This window comes from Nicotiana attenuata, chromosome 6 (genome assembly GCF_001879085.1).
Source record: "Nicotiana attenuata strain UT chromosome 6, NIATTr2, whole genome shotgun sequence".
Lineage (NCBI taxonomy): Eukaryota > Viridiplantae > Streptophyta > Magnoliopsida > Solanales > Solanaceae > Nicotiana > Nicotiana attenuata.
In genome coordinates this window covers 82396321-82420551 of record NC_031994.1, presented here as the reverse complement: position 1 = coordinate 82420551, position 24231 = coordinate 82396321, and the positions used below count along the sequence as shown (strand labels likewise).

Below are 24231 nucleotides of genomic sequence, written 5' to 3'. Positions count from 1 at the left end.
CGTGGGGTTCAGTTGGAAATTGCCCGAAAATATGAAGCCAGAGGATATGAATAGGGAGGAATATTTTGGATTGACTACTCATTCTATGTTCCCACTCCCTGTGATCGTGGAACCTAGATTTGCATCTCATCTTTATGATTAACTCAGTTGATTGAAAGAGCTGGATACTCATGATCCTTGTATGATTTTCATTACTTCGAATCCAGCATTTTGAATCAACTGGATAATATGCACATGAGAATTAAAAATAAAAACTCAAACAACCTCTTCCGATTAGAGGATTGAAATCCAATCCAATCAACACAAGTCAAATAAATTAACAATATATGTAGAATAAATCAAATGATAGAGTCAGATCATAAGTTCAATCTAAATCCAACAATGAAAGGATTAATAGTACATCTTAAGTTGGAGAGTGTCACGTCCAGTGGTTTCTTCAATTTCTCTTTTAATATTCATAGCTGAATCGTCAACAACCTTTTATGAGTAGCTTCTGAAGCACGGGAAAGGATTTCTCTGAAGCTTTCCATTCTCTTAGATCCATCCACTCTAATGTCAAGTATTTAAGTGCCTGGAACTCCGCTTCTCTAACGTCCCAACACTCTTTACCCAATAATAATCCCCAGATTATTTTGAGATTCTCAAGTTTCTGCAGTCTTGCTATGTTTGATGTTAATTCTTTCGTTATTGAATCCTCAAATTCCTAAGATTTGAAGGGAAGACAAAGTAGCTCTCCCATCCAACTGAATGCGGGTAGCGATAAGTCTTACATGGGCATTCAAGGTCAAGAGATTGAAGGCGTGTATGAAGTTCCGATATGGGGAACAAAGAAGGACAGGGTAAACTTCCAAGGCTGAGACCCAACTCTTCTAAATTCGGAAACCTCCACCATAACCTTGGATTTCTATCATTCACGTGCACACGAAGATTGCGAAATGTCTTCAGGTTCTCCAGCAGAGTTTCTGAAGATTCTTCTTCCTCGTTTTCCAATAACAAGAAAAATTTTCTTATATTCACATGCCTTAACTTGTTCATTTTCCAGAGACCAGACGAACGTGGGAATAATGTCTTTCTTGAAGCAACCTTTAGAGTGTGAAGATCGTGTAGGTGTGATACCCACTTGAATTCAAATTGATCTTTGACATAAAGCGCAAGGTACCTCAAGTGAGTTAGCAGCTTTACTGTTGGAACCCATGATGAACTTGTTTCCACATCCATCAAATGCAACACCCGAACAAGTTTTAATTCAACAAGTAAACGTAAAGGATTTGATCGGTTTTTCCATGTTTCAAATTCTGGATGAGCAATGAACTCCAAAGACGACTTAGAACACTGACCAAAACACTTTGTACTTTCCTCGGACTCGTGTATTGTAATCTTATCCACCTGATATTCACAATGATCTAATTGTTCCACCAGATCATCATGAATATAAGTGCATAACCGCGATTCCTTATTATACAAATGTTTATATGGATTGTATGGCACTATAAGCTGCACAAACTTTTCTTCTCTAAGTTTTGCTGAGCAAAACTCACGCACTACATCATGAAGTATGCAGTATTTTATGTCACCATTACGTCTCCTTTTAGAGACCATTACTAGGCTTCTGCTAAGCAGATCATTCAAGCAAACTCTAGCTGCTTCTTCCATATAATTCTCTGTGTCAACATTCAGTACAAACTCTTCGGCTATCCACAAATTCAGCAAAGCAGACACTGGAATCTTATAGTCTTCTGGAAACAAGCCCATGTAAAGAAGGCAAGGCTTTAAGTGGTCTTCTAAATGCTCATAACTTGATTGTATTACCTTCATGCTCTGCTCTCCTAAAGCATGAGAACTCAAGTCATTTGCAACCTCAAACCACAAGGACTCCTGCCTTGCCATCTTCACAATAATCCCGGCAATCAAGACTATTACAAGAGGCAATCCCTTACAATGTTCCGCCACTTGTAACCCTGCTTCCAGTAGATCAGGTGGACAACTCTCTCTTCGAAATACTTTCCTCTGCAATAATTCCCAACTCTCTTTCAATGTAAGAAATCTAAGAGAATAAGGATCACCGTTGTGCTGAAGATGCTTAGCCACCTCTTCAATTCGAGTTGTCACCATCACTCTACTTCCATCTTCACCCTTAGGGAAACATAATCCCAAATCTTCCCATGCCTCGACTTCCCATATATCATCTAATACGATGAGGTATCTCCTGCCTATTAGAGTCTTCCGCAACTTGTCAGCTATGTCATCGTCCTCTTTGATTTCACAGTTGCCACCTGTAGCTTGTTTAAGAATCTCAATCAACAATGTCCTCTCTATATATGTTTACGAAACAGAGCACCATACTCTAGCATCAAAGTGATTTACAATAGAAGGAGTGTTATACACTTTCCTGGCCAAGGTTGTTTTACCCAATCCTGGCATTCCAAAGATTGAGATAACGTCCAGCTCCTTTGTTCCTCCAATCAATTTCTTCATTATACTTTCTGCTTCTTTCTCAAAGCCCACAACTTCCTCATCGATTGATGGCAAACTACATTGGGCGGAAGGCCCTGCCGAAGAAAGAATTCCTTCTCCACAAGTCTCAACTACGTCCATGTCAGTTGTTGAAAACTAGCGCCTTTTGTATCTTTCGAGATTATGGAAACTGCAATTTAACTGCCTTAGAATTAATAGCGCCTCCACCTTCCATAAAAGAAATGAAAGAAGCAATAAGAATCTTCATAACAATTTAGAGAAAACCCCCAAACCACAAAATAATGGAGTAATAAAGTAATTAATGCAACATCAAAAGTCTTATATGTCTAAATGTCACAAATATATACTAACTAGTGTCTTGATGCGTGCGTTGCACGTGTTATTCAGTACAAGCAGTATAAAAAAATGAAAATATTATTAAAACATGTGAAATATTACACCAAAATATCAAAAGAAAAAAATACAAGCTAAAAATAATAAATAGTTTTAGAGATGTAGTGTTGAACTCAAATTGACTAGATAGCTTTGCGAAGATCAATAATTATATTTAGTTAGACAAGTGTATTTTATAATTACATAAATTTAGTTGTTATGAATATAAAATGACCGTATATTTCACCTAATATTTCTTTGTAGATATTGTTCTTGAAGTTGTTCCATTTTGATGTTTCAGTGAAATGATTCGTGCAACAAATAAAATGAGAAACTAATATTTATTTACACATGATATATTTTCTTTAAAGAATGGAAGAATTAAATGTTTGTAAAATTTTGTGTACAATTAAGAAAGAAGCGACTGACAATAATAAAAACATGACAAAAAGAATTTGTTTTTTCCATAGTTACGCAAAATTATACAAGAATTTTGAAATATTAATTGCAAAAGGTTGAGGGAACCTAAAAGTTTTGTATTTATTTATGAAGGTATAATTTTTTGAAGGGTATCATAGTCACTTAATTTATATGATTATTTTGATCTTTCACATTCAACTTTTGATCTTCATACTTATACTGTACTATGATGATCAAGATGAATAAAAGGACTAAATCTCCTGCCCCCTCCAAACCAAACGGCCCCTATTTAGTGGACTGGTCATGACTCGTTTGTCTAACATAATTGGTGTCAATCTATTTAAATCTGACCTAATCCGTCCATTTGACACCGATAGTGGTTGCTTGATGTTCTTTCACTTTTTGTAGAGTGAATTTCATTTTACCCCCTTAACTTTTTAGTGTAGGGAAATAATACCCCTTCACCTTTTGAATGGGAAAAGAAATCCCCTTAGACTCAAAAGTTTACGAGAAAAATAAAAAATTATTGCTGGAATTTACAAAAGTTTATCCAACTCGGATCCTGAAATATTTTTAGCATGTTTTGATCATATAATTATGAACTACAATATAAATGGAGAGGCAATACCAGCAATTTCAGAAATTACATAGTAATAATAGAGCATTTTGTAGAGAAATGTATCCATTAATTTGAAGATGAGAAAAGTTACAAGAGAAACACATTGTAACGATCCGACCGGTCGTTTTGAGCATTTGCACTTCTCTCGGTAGTGGACGGATATGAGTAGCTCTGTATGATGTATTATGACTTATGTAAATCGTCGATTTTGGTTTTTCAGGTTATTCGGAATCGATTTGGAAGAATGAATTTTACGGTTTAAGCTTTAAGTTGGAAGAGTTGACCAAATTTGACTTTTTGGTATTTGACCTCGGATTGGAGTTCTGATGGTTCGTTAGCTCTGTTGGGTGATTTTGGACGTAGGAGCATGTCCGGATTGTCATTTGGAGGTCCGTAGTTGAATTTGGCTTGAAATGGCGAAAGTTGGATTTTTGGAAAGTTTGATCGGGAGTGGACTTTTTGATATCGGATTTGGATTGTGGTTTCGGGAATTAGTATAGACTCCTTATGTCATTTGGGACTTGTGTGCAAAATTTGGATTCATTCCGGGTTGGTTTGCTATGTTACGGCACGAGTTATGGAAGTTGAAAAGTTCAAGTTCATTAACTTCGAATTGAGGTGCGACTCGTCGTTTCGATATTGTTATGTGTGATTTGAGGCCTTGAGTAGGTCTGTGTTATGTTATGAGACTTGTGGTATATTTGAACGAGGTCCCGAAGGGCTCGGGTGAGTTTCGGACGATGTTCGGAGCATTTTGGAAATTTTGGCTAAGGCTGGTTTTTGAGTAGTCCTGATCACACCTGGAAAATTTTGGGTGCAGGTGCGACATCGCACAAGCGAGGCAGAGGCCGCAGAAGTGGCATAACAGGAACAGGGAAGTGTCGTAGGTGTGAGGCTATTTTCCGCACATGCGTGATCGCAGAAGCGAATTTTCTGCCGCATGTGCGGGGGAAGGTTACCAGTGTTCTTCTGTAGGACCGAGATTTTGAACGCACGTGCGAGTCCGTAGAAGCATATATTTGGTTCGCAGATGCGAAGATGCTGGGCAGAAGCTATAAAATCGAGGTTTTGGTTCTTTTGTCATATTTTAAGGTGTGGGACTCAGATTGAGGCTATTCTACACTTGATTTTGATCTTATTTCATGAATCTATCTTCATTTTTGGCAATTGGTTGATGAATTTTAAAGAGAAATTAGAGGTTTTAGCCTAAAGTTTCATAATGTGAATTTTTGAGTTTTCAACATCGATTCAGAATCGGATTTGAGTGAAACTAGTATGGTTGAACTCATAATTGAATGGGTTTTCGGATTTTGTGAGTTTTGTCGTGTTTTGAGGTGCAGACCCGGGTTGGACTTTTAGCCGATTTTGGGCTTTTGATTAAGGATTCGACCTTTATCATTTGAAATTATTTCCTTGGGCTTTATTTGATGTATTTGAGTTGCTTTTGGCTAGTTTTGAACTGTTCGGAGGTCGATACGGGCGAGATGGCATTTTTGAAGCATCGCTTAGCTTTCTCGGTATTAGAATTGGCTTGTTCAAGGTAAGTAACACTTCTAAACTTGGTGCTGAGAGTATGAAACCCCGAATTACGTGATATGTATTGGTGTTGAGGTGACGCACATGCTAGGTGACGGGCGTGTGGGCGTGCACCGTATGAACTATGACTCCGTTATTTCTGTGGTACTGTGTAGTTACCTAATCTTACCGGTAACCAAAAAATTTCTACGCTAGCGTTTGGTCATAATTCCCAAATTTGTTTTGAAAATCTGAATTGGGTGAAATTTTGTTTGAAGATAAAAATGTGTTTGGACATACGTTTTCAAAACATATTTCACAAATTTATTTTGAAAAAACATACGTATTTGGGCTATTGAGTTGTGATCTATATTAGAAACCATGTCTAGGCTACATGCTTATCCTGTTGGGGCCCACTGAGGTCATTCCTGCTGTTGAGTTATCTGCTTTTATCGCTTTATATACTCAGTCATATGCATTCATATGCATATCATATCTCAGTCTCTGTTACCATTTATTGGCATATTATATTATCAGTTTGGGCTAGTTTCATGGCATTGTGAGCCCGAAAGACTGGAGATATTGATGACTGAGTAAGACCGAGGGCCTGAGTGTAAGTGATATTATAGGATCGGGCCGCACGCCGCAACATGTTATATTGATTACGTATATGAATCGAGCTACACGTCGCAGCATGTTATATTGATTACATATATGGGATCGGGATGCACGCCCCAGTGGTTATACTGATTTATGATAGTGTTGGGGCTGAAGGACCCCCTCCGAAGTCTGCACACACCCTCGGTGAGCGCGGTTGATTATACTGAGGGATGGATCTTCCCTGGACATGAATCTTGTCTGAAGCATATATATACATGGGGATGGATCTTCCTCACAGGCTGGATTTGGCCCTACTCAGTACTGAGTGACTGTTGGTCAGCTGATGTATATATTCTGGGATGGATCTTTATGTTACATCTCGCATTTTCGTACGTAAAAGTTTCGTCGTAAGTTAATCGACGTAGACTCGGGGATGAGATTATCTTGATGTTATAAGCATTTATGCTATTTATAACAAGCGATAAGTAAGTGCCGTGGAGGTTAAAGAGTAAACGAATCAAAGAAAGTAAGTTTTATCGAAGTTTGTCAATATGGGATAGAATACGGTCTGAGTTATAATACCCGGTATTTATGGACTACTGTCATACAAGGTATCACATGACCACGATAGTAGGGTACATAAAGTGTATTAAAAGTGAGTAGTATTTTGGATAATTTGAGATAATTCTTAATTACGTGGATTATTGGTTAATGAGAAAATTAACAAGTTAACTAAAATTAGTGGGTAATTAATTAATAACCTTGGGATAAGACTTACCCGTCCCCAACGTGAAAGCATCCCTTTCCCATCTAATGACTATTAATAAAGGTTGAAAGGTGTCACATTTTAATAAAGAAATGTGACACCAAGCTTGAAATGTGGGGCCAACCTAAAAGTTAAGGATAACATTCATAATTCAACAACAATTTTCTAATCTCTTAAGAGAGAGTTTCAGCCAAGGAACATAGTAACGTCATTTCTAAATCTCTTGAGAAAGAGTTTTAGCTAAGATTATATTTGCATAGCAATGTTATTGCTTCGAGCATTTCATACTGATTTTTTCCTACTCCGATCTTGCAGTCATGTGTTTTGTCGCAATTAACGTGTGTTAGAGGGATTGTCAAGAGAATCGACTAAGGTATGTTAAGGCTATCCCTTCTTTCTTTTGGCATGATCTATACGACACAAACGAAACGAGCAAATGCACAATTTCCATAAATGACTATATTCATTGAAATACTAGAGATGCTTATGTTCTTGATTCCCCATGTGTCATATTATTCTATCATCTGTTCATGAGTCTCAGAAAATACGTAAGTTGATAAAGTTTATTTCATGATATTATTCAAATACATAATGGTCTTATGACACTTCGAAAGATTTTATTGACGTACTTCTCATGTATTGCATTCATTTACATTGGCCCATGACCAGATGGTATTATATATATATATATACGCGTATATATATATATATGGAAAAAAGTTACGGCGTTATATACGCACCACCACCTGATCAACTGTTATACGTTGATGATTTTGCCCAAAGTGGCCGAGATGATATGATGGGATGCCCTCAGAGGCTTGATGATGTTATAAACACGGGTACCTATGCACGACATGACATTCATACGCATGTGGGTGATATTATAAAAGTTTCAGGATTTACAAAGCTATTTAGACTTACATGCGGAATTCTTTATTCCATGTTTCATCTATGTCTTTTATGTACTGATTTTTATGCCTTTTATACTCAGTACATTATTTGTACTGACGCCCTATTTCCGGGGCCTGTGTTTCATGCTCGGAGGTGAAGGTAGACAAGCAGACGGTCCCCCTTCTTAGGATCCTTGATCAGCGGGAGTTGGCGTGCTCTATTTGATCAAGAGCTACTTTTGGTTTTGGTACGATATGCTTTTATACATATATGGGTAGGACGTGTCCCAACCCCGTCCTTGTACAATTGTATATTCTATTAGAGGTCTGTAGACATTATGCACAGTTGGATAGTATGTAGCCTTGCCGGCTTCCAATTTTGGATGTGTAGTTGTCTATAGCAGCCTTGTCGGCTTGCCCTACGTATTCGCACGTATATGTACATATGCCTTTTGGTTAGGCTTCCCTCATGTATGTTATTCCCGTAATTCAGTAGATGTTATTCATGTTTATATCTTAGATGCATGCTCAAGGTTGTTCGATAGGTAGGACTCCGGCACTCATCGCGACCCATCAGTTTGGGTCATGACACTTTCCTAGGCCGTATTGGCCATATACAGTACTAAGTGATTGAGCACGATGAGTGGAAAGTATGAAATAATGAGATTGAGTACTCTGAGAGTGTGTGTACATGAGTTCATCTCTGAGATACATTGCATTGACATACACACATGACATACATGCATAGAGATGCATTTTTCCTCATGCTGTACGGTATCACGTCATTCATGAATTATCACACATATTGATATATGGGCATAGAGAGGTATTTCACACTTGATGTCTGGAAAGAAAAATGAAACATCTTATTTATTGTGGAAAGGAATTTTGGAGAAAATTTACAGTTTTCAACTTACTCATATTTTCGACGATTTCGGTAAAGGATTTGGGTTTTCACTGGTATACTTGAAAAGCAAAACTATTTTTCGGGAAACAATGAAAAAGCTGAGCATTTTATCTCTGAGTTACTTATTTTATTACTTGCTTTGCGTTGTTATGAATTGTTGTAAGCTATTGGATGTTGGACCAGACCTTTGTTCCAGCTCGTCACTACTTTCAACCTAAGGTTAGGTTTGTTACTTATTGAATACATGGGGTCGGTTGTACTCATACTACACTTCTGCACCTCGGGTGCAGATGTTGCCTATTGATGTTGATGTGTTCGATGGGAGCTGGATTTAAAGATGTACCTGCGTTTCGGTTATAGCTGCCTCTTGTTCATGGTAGCCTTAGATTCATAAAACTCTATTTATGTACTTTCAAACAAATGAGAGCTGGATTTAAAGATGTACCTGTGTTCCGGTTATAGCTGCCTCTTGTTCATGGTAGCCTTAGATTCATAAACTCTGTTTATGTACTTTTCAAACAGATGATGTATTTACTTCATACCAATTTTATAAACTCTATTCTTAGAAGCTCATGATTTCTACTACCAGTCATTGGGAAATGCATCAGATTCAGATATTTCTTTACTTAATTGCTTTATTAAATTGTTATTGGAACTAGTTAGTTGTTAAACTGGCTTACCTAGCGGGTTGGATTATGTGACATCACGACTAGTTGGATTTTGGGTCGTGACAGATTGGTATCAGAGCTCTAGGTTCATAGATTCTACAAGTCATGAGCAAGTGTCTCGTAAATTCTTGCAGATCGATATGATGACGTTCATACCTATCTTCGAGTGGCTAAACGACATTTAGGATATACTTCCCATCTTTCTTTCCTTATCGTGCGACATTGATTCAACTTGAAGCGTAATTCTTTGAATTCCTTGCACGCATTCGTGTGCGCATGTGAGCGCTCGATATCAGCTATGCATTAGAGGCTTGCGATCCATCGATAAAGTGAGAGATATGACTTCAGTGTGCTGATGGTGGGCCAATCTGGAGGACTTGAGGCCGGGTTTTGACTATAGCTTGATCACGGAGATTTCGATTATGTGAGCACGTGCTTTTGGACTTATATGATCGGTAGCGTCCCTACGAGTGGAATTTGTGGCTCGATGAGTGGTTGGATGACTATACGATGGGTATGATGTGATTGCGGGATGTGTTCAGACAGACTAAATGTGACGAGAAGAGTTTGCTTATGATGTAAAAAGGACTATTGGGTGCTTGATGTCTGATGTGACGTGACGTATAGTCTCGAGTTATGCGTATATTGGAGGATCATTCATGTTGTTTAACTGTGAAACGAATTAGTTCTCATGCCATGTTGGTGAGTTCAGACTCAGGAAGATTAAGTGATTGTGTAGTAGTTGTGTCGTGAAAGGGTATAAAGAGATGTCAGTGTGAAGTTAAGCAGGTGGGTTATAACCTGCGAGGTAATCTACGGATGTGTGATTTTTTTATGATGTTGTGAGGAGGCTTTCTTTTCTACCAGTGGGTTATATTTGTGCGATTTGAGTTTAGATCGGTTGTAATGGTTGACCTGACCATCACGAGGATGAATGCGAGGTTAGCAGACGATTTGAGGTATTATATGATTTCTGTTACATGAGTTTATGAAGGATTTAGTTGAATTTCACTGGGGTTCTATGGCAGTAATAGAGTATGGGCATTGTGAGTTATTGTGTGTTTTGATCTATGGATTTGAGCCAAGTGGGGGAGTCGGCTATCGATAATTTGATTGTATGGTTATGTGTTGTATCGATTTCAGTCTGAGGCATACTTGTGGATCAGTTATGGCTTAGAGATGTTGGTTTGATGATGAATTAAGCAAGAAATTTATGGATACGGGTTATGTTACGCTTTAAGGGAATATGGGAATCATGGGATGATTGAGTTGTTATTCGGAAAGGAAGATGTAGTGCGCATGGAGTAGGAATTTGTTTGGTTGCATTAAGGTGGGGTTACTTCCTTGGGTGTTGGTGTGCTAATGGGGCACAGGTAGTTTGGTCAATTTGGTCGGTTTTATTGAGATTTGAGAAGAGTGGAAGACTCTCGAGAATGGTTCTACTAGATGCAAGATTTTAATGTACTAATTAGGAACTTTCAGGATTTGTATATGGTTAGAAACTGAGATTTTCATTGGAAGGTGTCAAGACTCGCAGTATTTCTATATCATTATAGATTCTATATTTCAATATCAGGAAGGGGAAGGAAGCGGCTTTAGATTTACGGAAGGTCTCTTCAGAGTGGGTATCTCAGTTATGGTACTTTTCGGGTGCTTAAGAGGGAATTCAGCGGCTTATGAGCCTTAGGGCGGTGTGGTTATATGCTAGAGTTCATGGGGCAAGTTTTGGTTAAGGATCGTAGTGTTCTAGCAAGGAGAAGTATCAATTTGAGGGTAATTCGGGAAGAACTCGGAGAATTAGGACAACTTGGTAACGGGTTGGATCAACATGGTAATGGATGTGATGGGCTCTTTTGGTTCTTATGATGTGGTGAGTCTCTACAGGTGTTTTGTGGCAATAATCTTGGGTTTGGCGACCTGCGTGGCTTGGTTAAGTTAGAGAGATTTAGTTCTGATGGCCTGGTTATGTGAAAATGGGTTTCGAAGAGTTCTCGATGATTTCTCTCACGGTTCGAGATGGATATTTCCTACCGTGTATGGAACATGTTATGTATTGGGATTTTCTCCTGGATGAGATCAAATGGAGGGCTTCTGACTAATCGGGTATGTATTCGGCTGGTGACTCAGAGTTGGTTATGAGATTCTCGTGCTTTTCATATGATGGAATCATAGATGTGGTGTGTTGTGTGGGATTGAGATATACATGTGCAAGGTCACGGTTCGATTTTGAAGGGAAGGTCATGAATTCTCAGTCAGCATGGACGGTTTTCGATGTTTAGATGAATGCTATAACTACTTGGATTGCTTGAGAAGGGTGCGCATTTCAGTAGGCGCATTGTGTTTTGACATACGGATGCTTCATTGATATTGTAGTGCCCGCTTGGTTGATCGACTATTGATTTTCAGATATTGCTATATGCGCGGAAGAATTAGAGAAGTACTCCTCGTGGGATGACCGTGTGTGAGAGATGTGTTAGACATTCAGGCGGTGGAGTCGGGGATCAGATATGGTGATTCGTGTGTTCTATGGATTTGGAGATTGGGAGTTCTCAGGAGCAGATTGTTTCGTGGTTGTGGACTATCAAAATGTGGCCAAAGCTAGTTAGAGGATGGTATGCGTTATGGTTAGACCATTGTGGACCTTCGGAAGGTTATTTATCTATTTATGGATGACCAGAGTTGATTTGGGTCCATTGGTAGTCCCAATTAGGATGTGTATTCTACACCGGGTCAGATTGGTTGGCTCCATACTGCTATGGTTGAGGGATGTGACATTCGGTTATTTTTGAGCTCATTCGTGTTCTGATATGTTATGTGAGCTACTCTTCTATGGTAGTCCCAATTAGGATGTGTATTCTACACCGGGTCAGATTGGTTGGCTCCATACTGCTATGGTTGAGGGATGTGACATTCGGTTATTTTTGAGCTCATTCGTGTTCTGATATGTTATGTGAGCTACTCTTCTATGCTACAAGGGGTTGTGATTCGTTGGTTATATGCACACATGGTGCGGTTCTATTGGGGCCTTCTAGCAGAATTTGAGTGAGATGGGTATTTGGGTATTGCATGATTGACTACGTATTGGTTATGATCTTTCGGGTTTTGTGTGGCATTGTGTCATTTGCTTCTCCGTGGTTATAGTAATGCACTTTAGGTACCTGATGTCGAATTGCGCATAGTTATTGATTTTGAGCAGGTTGGATTGAGGTATATAATATGGGCCAGTATTTGGATGGGGTCACGCGTTGTAGCGGAGTTATGTTGAGGTATGATCCTTGGTGTTAGATTCGTGTGTTATGGTTCTATGGTGTGATGGATTTTCAGCATTTCGTTGTGGCGTTACTTGTTGAGCTTGCGGCGGTTCTCTCGTTCGAGTCATTTCTCATGATTGAGTACATTTGAATTATTGTGTATTGGTGCACAGATTGCACGGTTTGTGGCTCTGTGTAGTATTGATGTGGCGTGTCAGCAGATCAGCTTGTATCTGATAAAATAAAGTCGCCAGACCTAGAATGGGTGATATCATATCTGATTGCGGTATATTTGGAAGGATAATATCGGAAGTTGGCTTAGAAATTTCTATCATTCTTATTGAAGGAGAGGGAGCTCCATGATTTGTTAATCTGATAAGTAGTTATGACTTTCTACGTGTTTCTTTAATCATCGGCAGAGTACGATGGTTTTAGAACGAGATTTTGTTTGATATGAGGTTTATAATTGGTATTGAGTTGTTTTGAGCAGCTACTATGATTAGAAATCATTACTACGAGTATTTGAGTTATGTGGTATATTATGCGATTGCATCTTGGGTTATGATTACAGCTTGGTACAACTTGATTAGACTTATACAATGTGCAGATGCGAAGTTCGAGTCTTGTAGTGAATTCCGGGTGTTAGAAATTGGATACTGTGGTTTACAGGCTAAGGTTGAAGTAATGTTCTTCAATATGTTGTGTTGTCGGGCCTATATGGAATAAGGTGACATGGGATCACCCCCGGGTATGTGCACGGTAAGGTTACACGGCGGTTTGGCAGCTTTGGAGCAACTCTGGGCACGTTCGAGGACGAACATATGTTTAAGTGAGGGGGGATGTAACGACCCGACCAGTCGTTTTGAGCATTTGCACTTCGCTCGGTAGTGGACGGGCATGAGTAGCTCTGTATGGTGTATTATGACTTATATGAATTGTCGGTTTTGGTTTTCAAGTTATCCAGAATCGATTTGGAAGAATGAATTTCATGGTTTAAGCTTTAAGTTTGAAGAGTTGACTAAGTTTGACTTTTTGGTATTTGATCTCGGATTGAAGTTTTGATGGTTCTGTTAGCTTCGTTGGATGATTTTGGACTTAGGAGCATGTGCAGATTGTCATTTGGAGGTCCGTAGTTAAATTTGGCTTGAAATGGCAAAAGTTGAATTTTTGGAAAGTTTGACCGGGAGTGGACTTTTTGATATCGGATTCGGATTGTGGTTCCGGGAATTGGTAAAGCCTCGTTATGTCATTTGGGACTTGTGTGCAAATTTGGATTCATTCCGAGTTGGTTTTCTATGTTACCGCACGAGTTATGGAAGTTGAAAAATTCAAGTTCATCAACATCGAATTGAGGTGCGATTCGTCGTTTCGATATTGTTATGTGTGATTTGAGGCCTCGAGTAGGCTGTGTTATGTTATGGGACTCGTTGGTGTATTTGGACGGGGTCCAGAGGGGCTCGCATGAGTTTCAGACGATGTTCGGAGCATTTTTGAAATTTTGGCTAAGGCAGGTTTTTGAACAGTCCTGGTATGACCACACCTGCGAAATTTTAGGCGCAGGTGCTACGTCGCACAAGCGAGCCAGAGGCCACAGAAGCTGCATAGCAGGATCAGGGCAGTGTCACAGGTGTGAGGCTATTTTTTCGCACCTAAATGATCGCAGAAGCGGATTTTCTGCCGCAGGTGCGAGGGAAGGCTACCAATGCTCTTCCACAGGACCGAGATTTTTAACGCACGTGCGAGTCCGCAGAAGCGGATATTTGGTTCGCAGATGCGAAGATGCTGGGCATAAGCTATAAAATCAAGGTTTTGGTTCTTTTGTCATATTTTGAGATGTGGGACTCAGATTGAGGTAATTTTTGGAGCAATTTCATCACAACTATTGGGGTAAGTATTCTACACTTTGTTTTGATCTTATTTCATGAGTCTATCTTCATTTTTGGCAATTGATAGATGAATTTGAAAGAGAAATTGGGAGTTTTAGCCTACAATTTCATAATGTGAAAATTTGAGTTTTGAACATCGATTCAGAGTCGGATTTGAGTGAAACTAGTATGGTTGGACTCGTAATTGAATGGGTTATCAAATTTTGTGAGTTTTGTCGGGTTCCGCGGCACGGTCCCAGGGGGGAAGTTTTAACCGATTTTGGACTTTTGATTAAGGAATCGACCTATATCATTTAAAATTATTTCCTTCGGCTTTATTTGATGTAGTTGAGTTGCTTTTGGCTAGTTTTGAGTCGTTCGGAGATCGGTACGTGCAAGATGGCATTTTTAGAGCATCGCTTAGCTTGTTTGGTATTAGAATTGGCTTGTTCGAGGCAAGTAACACTTCTAAACTTGATGCTGAGGGTATGAATATCCCGAATTACGTGATATGTGATTGGTGTTGAGGTGACGCACATGCTAGATGACAGGCGTGTGGGCGTGCATCGTGTGAATTGTGACTCTGTTATTTTTGTGGTACTGTGTAGTTACCTGATCTTATCCGTAACCATGAAATTTCTACGTATTTGAGCTATTGAGTTGCGATCCATGTTAGAAACCATGTCTAGGCTACATGTTTATCCTGTTGGGGCTCATTGAGGTTATTTCTGTTGTTGAGTTATCTGCTTTCATTGCTTTATATACTTAGTCATACACATTCACATGCATATCATATCTCAGTCTCTGTTACCATTTATTGCATATCATATCATCATTTTGGGCTAGTTTCATGGTATTGTGCGCCCGAGAGACCGGAGAGGTTGATGACTTAGTGAGGCCGAGAGCCTGAGTGTGAGTGAAATTATGGGATCGGGCTGCACGCCGCGGCATGTTATATTGATTACATATATGAATCGGGATACACGCCGCAGCATGTTATATTAATTACATATATGGGATCGGGTTGCACGCCGCAACGATTATATTGATTTATGATAGCGTTGGGGCTGAAGGAGCCCCACCGGAGTTTGCACACACCCCGGTGAGCGTGATTGATTATATTGATGGATGCATTTATATACATAGGAATGGATCTTCCCCACGGGCTGGATTTGGCCCTACTCAGTACTGAGTGACTGTTGGTCAGTTGATATATATATTCCGGGATGGATCTTCCCTGGGCCGGATTGGACATATACAATACTGAGTGATTGAGCATGATGAGTGAAAAGTGTGAGACAGTGAGATTGAGTACTCTGAGAATGTGAGTACATGAGTTCATCTTTGAGATACATGGCATTGACATGCACACATGACATACAGGCACAAAGATGCATTTTTTATCTCATGTTGTACGGTATCACGTCATTCATGACTTCTCGCACATATTGATATATGGGCATAGAGAGGTATTTCGCACTTGCTATCTCGAAAGAAAATGAAACATCTTATTTATTGTGGAAAGGATTTCTGGAAAAATTTTACAGTTTTCAACTTACTCATATTTTCGATGATTTCGGTAAAGGATTTGTGTTTTCACTAATATACTTGAAAAGAGGAACTATTTTTCGGGAAATTATGAAAAAGCAAAGCATTTTATCTCTGGGTTACTTCTTTTATTACTTGCTTTGTGTTGTTATGAACTGTTATATTCTATTGGATGTTGGACCCGACCTTTATTCCAGCTCGTCACTACTTTCAACCTAAGGTTAGGTTTGTTACCTATTGAGTACATGGGGTCGGTTGTACTCATACTACACTTTTGCACCTTGCGTGCAGATGTTGGATGCCGATGTTGTTGTGTTCGATAGGAGCTGGATTTGAAGATGTACCCGCGTTCCGGTTGTAGCTGCCTCTTGTTCATGGTAGCCTTAGATTCATAAAACTCTGTTTATGTACTTTTCAGATAGATGATGTATTTACTTCGTACCAGTTTTGTAAACTCTATTCCTAGAAGGTCATGATTTGTACTACCAGTCCTTGGGGAATGCATCAGATTCAGATATTTCTTTACTTAATTGCTTTATTAAATTGTTATTGCACTGGTTAGTTGTTAAATTGGATTACGTAGTGGGTTGGGTTAGGTGTCATCACGACTAGCTGGATTTTGGGTCGTGACAAACATGTATTAGTTTGTAAATTCCAACAAAATGAAAAAAAAAAAAAAAAAACCCTTCTCTTTTTTAGAAGTAATGAGCAAGTTTAAACGTAATATTCTCAAGTAATGAGCAAGTTTTTAGTAGTCCAAATGTGCATAAAAATACGTTGACTAAAAAATCTTTGGCATACGGGATATATCGAAGACGCGCATGCTCTATATCAAGAAGAATTTCAGATGGAGCACAAACTAACTCCCTTGGATGTTCAAGAGGTACCAGAAGGTGTTTCCATGATTTTTAAATTTTAATCGAACTAAAAGATAGGTTCATGAAGGAAAAATTATTTCGCTATAAATCTCTAAAAACTCTCTACAGTTTTCACAAATTTCAGTATATAAAATAAGCTATCAATACCCTTATTTATAATAGTACGAAACATACTCCAACTAGAAATATAAAAGCCTATTCCTATCTAATTTAACTACAAATCTTCTTTAGACATGAATTAAATAAATCAAATCCTAAATAATTAAGGTTTTCTACTTTAACTTTGAATTAGTTTTCCATCATTCTCCCGTAATTCAAAGTTGTATGCGTCTAACTTTTTAGTTGTTGTTGTTGTTCTTGTTGTTGTTGTATTGGAGAATTTCTCTCCAACTTTCACTTTTGTTGAAGCACATGTCTACAACCCTCGTTGATGCACTTTATCACCAACACACAATTTTTATTGAAGCACATGTCTTCAACTTTCAATTTATTTTTTTTACTTCTCTTCAATTTCGTTAGAAAATTTTATTCTTCTTTAGCTATTTGCCAGAGGCGGTTCAACGAAATTGGTGGCCTAAAGTTGAATGTTAAGAAGACGCCCAAAATTTATTTAACAAAATTGTATATATTTATGATTTATTTTCGTTTTTGTTATGTAATAATAGTCTTATGGACCGTCTTGTACGTATTTTGTCCCTTCACTCAGTTACTTGCTAGCTTCCACCATTGAAGATATCTAATAACTCTACTCACCAAGGTTTCAAATTTTTTTTATAAGAAATATCTGCGGTTAAAAAAATATTTTTATAAGTTCCCAACATCTAATGATCGTAATTTTGTACTACTAAAGTAGATTTTTAAAATAATTTTATACATTTGAAATAGTTCAAATTTATTTGAATTAAAAAACATGACTTGATCTACTCTTTATAAGAAATAATTTATTTTAAAAGATATTACAAGAGATTTTGTTTTTAATTTACCATGATACCCCTATTAATTGATGCATATGTTTAATGGTTTTGAGAAAATGATTTGAAATGAATAATTATGATATGGGTATAACAGGAAAAAAAATTATCTTCTTTTGATATGCTAAAAATGACAAGTAAAAGTGAAAATCTATATTTAGAATACTGGACAAGTAAAAATGAAAGGAGGGAGTACTTCCAAAGGAAGTCCTAAATTGTTTGGTTGTAAAAATAAAATCAATTTTGTTTTCTGTTGCGTATTATATTTGATTAACTTGTTGATTTCCAAATTAAATTTTATTTTATCATTGGGTCAAATAATCGGTTGTTTGGGTAAGTTTTAAAGTACCCAACTATGATTTAGAGAAATAACATTCTTATTTTCTCAAGCTATAAAAAAACTCAATTTAATTATTTATTGGGGTAAAAGTGAAGTTCGTTTTTGTAAAGTTTCTGACTGCAATTTTTTTTGTTCTTTCTATATTTGAGAGTAATATTTATTTTAAACTAACAAGGATTTTTTTCTTCTTTATTTAATCATGCAAAACATGCATTATTCCTTTAATTTTCGTGATGTATTCGAATTTTCACCTATTGTAGCAATTGAACTAAAAAATATGCAAATCCAAAATACCGCTCTTTTGCACAGAGATACATAAAAATGTGAGTTAAATAAGAAAAATAATCTAAAAAGAAGAAAACAATAGAGTAAAAGTTCAATCTTACATTCAAGCGAGAGGAAAACTAGTCTTCACTTGCTGTTCTTCTTCGAATGGAACTATCCAGCAGCAAAAACAAAACCGAAAGTTAACCAAAATATAGAAAAAAACTTTAAGTGAGCAATTTCAAGATCTAGAGGGTGTTTGGCTAATAAATACTTTTTGGCTTATTTACGCGTTTGGTAAACACCCAAAGTGTTTATAAGCCAAGTACTTATAAGCTAAAATTAGCCATAAGTCATGGCTTTTCGGCTTATAAGCACTTTTAGTTTGACCAACACTTTTACTAATTTATCCTTAATAATATTTTCTAATTCACAAATACTTTTCCCAAAATAAATTTCTTGACTTTCTCTTCATTCCATATTTGTTGTTAATTATTTTTTTATAAAGAATTTTTTAATTTATAATCTTTTTTTAAAAAAATCAACGGTATTTTAGACATTTTAATAAGAGAATAGCTTATCAGCATTTTTTATCAAACACATCAAATGCTTATTATCAATTTCAGCACTTTTATCCAAACACGTAAATACTTATTTGAAAAATCAGTTTCAGCACTTAAAAAAACTTGTCAGCACTTCAAGCTTATCAGCCGTTTACAATCACCTAATCCAAACGGGCTCCTAGTGGGTGAATTTTGGAAAGAGAGGAGACTCGTAATCACAGCTTAAACAAGACATAAAAATGTGAATTCCTGTAAAGGATTAGAAGAGAAATAGCTGAAAAAATAAAAAGAAAGCGGAGATAAAAAAAAGAAACCTCACCTTCTGTTATTGAGAGAGACAACAGAGAGATTAGTTGCCCCAAGGCTTAATTTGATGATTTTGGATTTAGAGAAATCGAAAATGAGAAAAGAACAGGATGGAAGATGGTAGACTTCAGATATAAACGAAGTAGTTGTTTTGGGAATATATAAAGCAAGGGCGGAGGGAGAGTAGAACATACGGGTCCGGCCGAACTCAGTAGTTTTGGTTCAAATCATGTATTTGTCTTAAGAAATTCATTAAACATATATAAATTATTAATTTAGAACCCAGTAACTTAAAAAATTTAGAATACCAAACCTATAAGTTTCAAATCCTGTCTCTGCTACTGATATAAATTGAATATATTCCCATGCATGTTATGAATCTTGCAGTTAATTAACTAATTAGACAAACTTAAGTTCAGATCACAACTATATGCACCTCACATGATTATCCGACTTAAGTGGAGTATACACTCCACTTTAATTGAAGGTTATATTCCCTACGTAATAAAAAAATTCAATTAAAAAAAAAAAAAAGTGGAGTATACAGCTAGCTCAAATTGTATAATACTTCACATTTTTCTGGAAAAAAAAATATATTACTTGCGTCAAAAATGATTGTCCAGTTTTACTTCCCAAAAGTTAAATAGAATAGTTTTAATAGATTGATGAGTGATGACTCATTCAACGTTTGTTTTTAACATATGGGAAGGGAGAGGAAATGGAAGGAAATTAATAAAGTGGAAAATTGAATTCTCACTAATATGATGAAAATTTAAGTAGTCGGTCACATTGTCAAATTATTCTTCATTTTAAAAAAACTGACTTTGTAATAAATAGGGATCACTTATTTAAGATCACCAATCAATGATATTATTTACTAATGCCCTAGCTCTAACTTAATCAAAGAGTACTTGCTTGAACAGGTCAATGAGCGATTAAGAAGGCCTATGGCCTAGGCTGTGATAAAAACAAAAAAATGAAAATAAAACTTGACAAAAGCAAAATGGAAAACGACTGTCTAAGAGCCCGTTTGGCTTAGCTGATTTAGAGTAGCTGATAAGCATTAGGTGCTGAAAAGTATTTTTAAGTGTTGAAGCTGGTTTAAAAAATAAGCAGTTACGTGTTTGGATAAAAGTGCTGAAATTAATAATAAGCAGCTGAAGAACTAGGTATACGAAGAGTTTTGTTTTAAAAAGAAGTAATTTAGGGATAGAATAGTAAATATTTTGGTCAAACCTAAAGTACTTATAAGCTGAATTTGATAAGTTGGGGGAGACCAACTTATGACTTTTGGCTTATTTTTGGCTTAGAAGCACTTAACTTATAAGTATTTTTAATTTTACCAAACACGTAGATAAGCCAAAAAGTATTTATAAGCCAGTTTGACCAACTTATAAGCTTAGCCAAACACCCTCTAAGTATGCGTTTGGACATAAAAATTGTAATTTTTGAAAGAAAAAAAAATATTATTTGAAATTAAGTTGAAAATAATATTTGAAATTTGAAATTTGAAATTATGTTTGGACATGTATTTCACTTGAAATAATGTTATAGTTTTGTGAGTGGGAAAAAAAATGATATTTTGAATTTGAAAAACTCATTTTCGAAATTTTTTCAAAAACTTGCAAAATTTTATGGACAAAAACGGCCTTAAGTATTTTGAACCCTGCACCCCTCCCCCGTCTCTAAACTTCTCTTACTTTATATGTTTATCAGTTTAATTTTTAATCATCACTCGGAAAGAAAGTATTTTTAGTGGTCTTGAGAGGGAGGGAGGGGCGGTTCTTTTTATTTTAATAAAAAATCTTTTTTACAACATATAAAGTTTCTTTTTATATACGTTTTGGGGTCCAACTAATCTGTATTTACGCCAAAAGATTTTACTTTAGAAGTAAAATGCTCCCTACCAAAGGAACTCTCATCGTTACTTTCACAGTTTTGGTGATTTTATAACCTCAAATTATAGATTACATTAGGATGACTCGCATTAGATGAAAAAAGAAAACCTTAAAAGGCTAAGGAGAAAAACTTCGTTTCCTTTTACCACTGTTTTACACTTCAATTACATTTGTTCCATCCTCAAGAAGTTTTCACCTCCGATATTCGTTTTTACAGATCCATATACCAACAATGTAATATTGATACTGGAATTTTGTTTCAGTCCTTCAGGTTATTAAGAGGCAAATTACATTAAAAACTTAGAATTTCTCATAAATCTCTCATATTGGTCAACTAATACTGATTATATACAAAGAAACCAAATTAACGTGGATCAGCCATCGAAAAATTGTTTTCCACTTGTAGTTTTTTTATGGGTGCCAATGGCCGATTTAGAGTTAATGAATTGTTGGTGGTGCTTGAATAATAAGATTATGGTAAGACTTGGCTTTAAACAATTCTGAATAATAGTCAACTTAAGGTAATTTCTTCTAGATCTAAACATAAGAAAAGATAAGAGACATTGAATTTGCACACTGACCTAGTTGACCTTTGAGTACTATTCAAATTTAACTCGAGTCACTACAGAAAAATTAAAACCGTTCTTAAGTTTGGGCCTTAGATAAAATGGTCCCTATTTTATGAGATGAGCAATAATAGGCCCTTAGTATGCAAAAGTGGTGCATCTTTGGTCCAAGATAACAAAAACGTGTAAAACTAGATAGGTGCAAAAAAGTTACATGAATGAATAGTATATACAATTGGAGTAGTTAAATTCTTTCGCGAAGAGAGTGTCAATGCTATGTGCACCGATCCACACATTGTAAAGTTATGCACTTAAACTGTTCTTACTATATACTGGTACATTTCTTAAATTTACTCTGAAGAAGAGAAGAAAAAAATGTCATTCCACAAAACGTTCAGATACAGTTGAACTTAGAGCCCGTTTGGATTGGCTTAAAAAAATAGCTTTTCAGCAGAAATAGCTTTTAAGCCAAAAAGCAGTAAGCCCATTTGGATTGGCTTAAAAAAAGTAGCTTTTCAGCATAAATAACTTTTAAGCCAAAAAGCAGTAAGTTGGGATTGGCCAGCTTATTGCTTTTGGCTTGTTTTAAACAGTTTTTAACTTATTTTAAGTACTTTTTGACTTTGCCAAACACTGAAAAAAGCTAAAAAGAGCTTAAAAACTGATTAGACCAGCTTAAAAGTCAATCCAAACACCCTCTTCATTCAGTTGCTACCATAGGAGAACTTAGGAAGGATATATGAGAATCATGCATGAAACTTTTATACTTAGCCAAAATGCTGCTTAAGTGTGTAATAATGTTGAGCATATGCAGTTGAACTTATTCAGTATGCAAGACAAAAGTTGCAACAAATTATTTTCCATATCAGACAGAACAAAGAGGTGTTGAAGTACTGGCTTACCAAGTAGGAGGTGTGTTGGATATAAGAACTTGGAGACTGTCACATCCAGTGTTTTCTTCAATTTCTGTTTTAATATTCATAGCTGAAACCACAATAGAGTCCGGACAGTCAAACAGTTCAATTAGTCGCAATGTTGGAATATCCACAAAGCTAGGAGGTATTTCCTTGAAGTAGTAACAACTTCTTAGAACTAGCTTCTCAAGCATGGGAAAAGATGCATCTGAAGCACTCCATACTACCATCTTCACGGCGGATAGTGACAAGTATTTGAGTGCAGGGAACTCGACATTTCTCACGTCCCAACAGTACTCTACATTCCCCAAAGGAAATCCAATCTCTAATTTGAGACTCTCAAGCTTCTGCAATCTTGCAATGTTTGAAACCATTTCTTCCGTCAAGAAACAACCGCCAATGCACAAATGCCTGAGATTTGACGGCAAGACAAAGTAGCTCTCCCATCCAACTGAATTCCAGAATCCCTTAGGGGTTACAACCAGATCAAGAGATTGAAGGTGAGCATGAACTTCCGGTATGGGAAACAAAGGACAACTAGGTACATCAGCAATAATGCGGAGGCTGAGTTCTTCAAGATTGGGGAACCTCCACCAGGACCTTGGATTTTTCTCATCCAGACGTATACGACAAGAGAGGAAGGTCTTCAAGTTCTCTAGCATAGTTGTTGAAGATTCTTCAAAAATTGCTCGATCATTGTCTTCCCATACACTGGTCAATCTGTCTATATTCACATGCCTTAGCTTCATCATTTTCAAGATAGCTACCGGCGATGTCCTTAGAAACTGAACTGAATCAACCACTAGAGTCTGAAGCTCCTGTAGATGTGATATCCACTTGAAATCAAATTCTTCGACAAAAATCTCAAGGTACCTCAAGTGAGTTAGCGATTGTACTGCTGTAGCCCAAGAACTTGGCAACTCCACTTTCATCAAATTCAACACCCGAACAAGTCTTAGTTTAACAAGTAAAGGTAAAGGATTTGATCTGTTCCATGTGTTGAAATTTGGATGAGCAATGAACTCCAAAGACCTAGGACATTCACCTAAACACTTTGTGTACTTGGACTCGAGCATTGGAATCTTATCCAACATATATTCAGAATGATCTAATTGATTAACAAGATCATCATGAATATAAATGCATAACCGTGATTCTTGGGGATACAAATGTTGATCATATGGATTGTATGGCACTGTGAGCTGCATAAACTTTTCTTCTGTAAGTTTTCTCAAGCAAAATTCACGCACTACATCATGAAGTGTGCAGCATTCTAAATGGTCTTCTGGAAACAATCCCATGTAAAGAAGGCAAGGCTTTAAGTGGTCTTCTAAATGCTCATAACTTGATTGCATTACCTTCATGCTCTGCTCTCCTAAAACATGAGAACTTAAGTCATTGGCAAACTCCAGCCACAAGTATGCCTCCCTTTCTGTTTTCAGTATAATTCCAGCAATCAGCACAATGACAAGAGGCAATCCCCTACAATGTTCGGCAACATTTAACCCTGCTTTGTTAGTTGTTTGCCATAATTTTCTTACTATATTTGGTTTTCCTATCTCTTGAAGGAAAAGGGCAATATAATTACCTTAATTAGGTTTTCCTTTTTGTAAAAGGAAATTATAAATTCTTCCA

At 36.9% G+C, this 24231-nt stretch overlaps 2 protein-coding genes across 2 annotated transcripts; both read right to left on the bottom strand.

Annotated features, from left to right (window-relative positions):
- On the bottom strand, positions 685-2595 carry LOC109228033 (putative late blight resistance protein homolog R1B-23). Its single transcript, XM_019393217.1, has 2 exons — positions 2409-2595; positions 685-2312 (listed from the first exon to the last, which is right to left on the bottom strand). The coding sequence occupies exons 1-2, from the start codon at positions 2593-2595 to the stop codon at positions 685-687; spliced, it is 1815 nt and encodes a 604-aa protein (XP_019248762.1).
- LOC109227330 (putative late blight resistance protein homolog R1B-23) lies at positions 2596-24178 on the bottom strand. Its single transcript, XM_019392447.1, has 3 exons — positions 22585-24178; positions 18472-18523; positions 2596-2682 (listed from the first exon to the last, which is right to left on the bottom strand). The coding sequence occupies exons 1-2, from the start codon at positions 23958-23960 to the stop codon at positions 18490-18492; spliced, it is 1410 nt and encodes a 469-aa protein (XP_019247992.1). The 5' UTR covers positions 23961-24178; the 3' UTR covers positions 2596-2682; positions 18472-18489.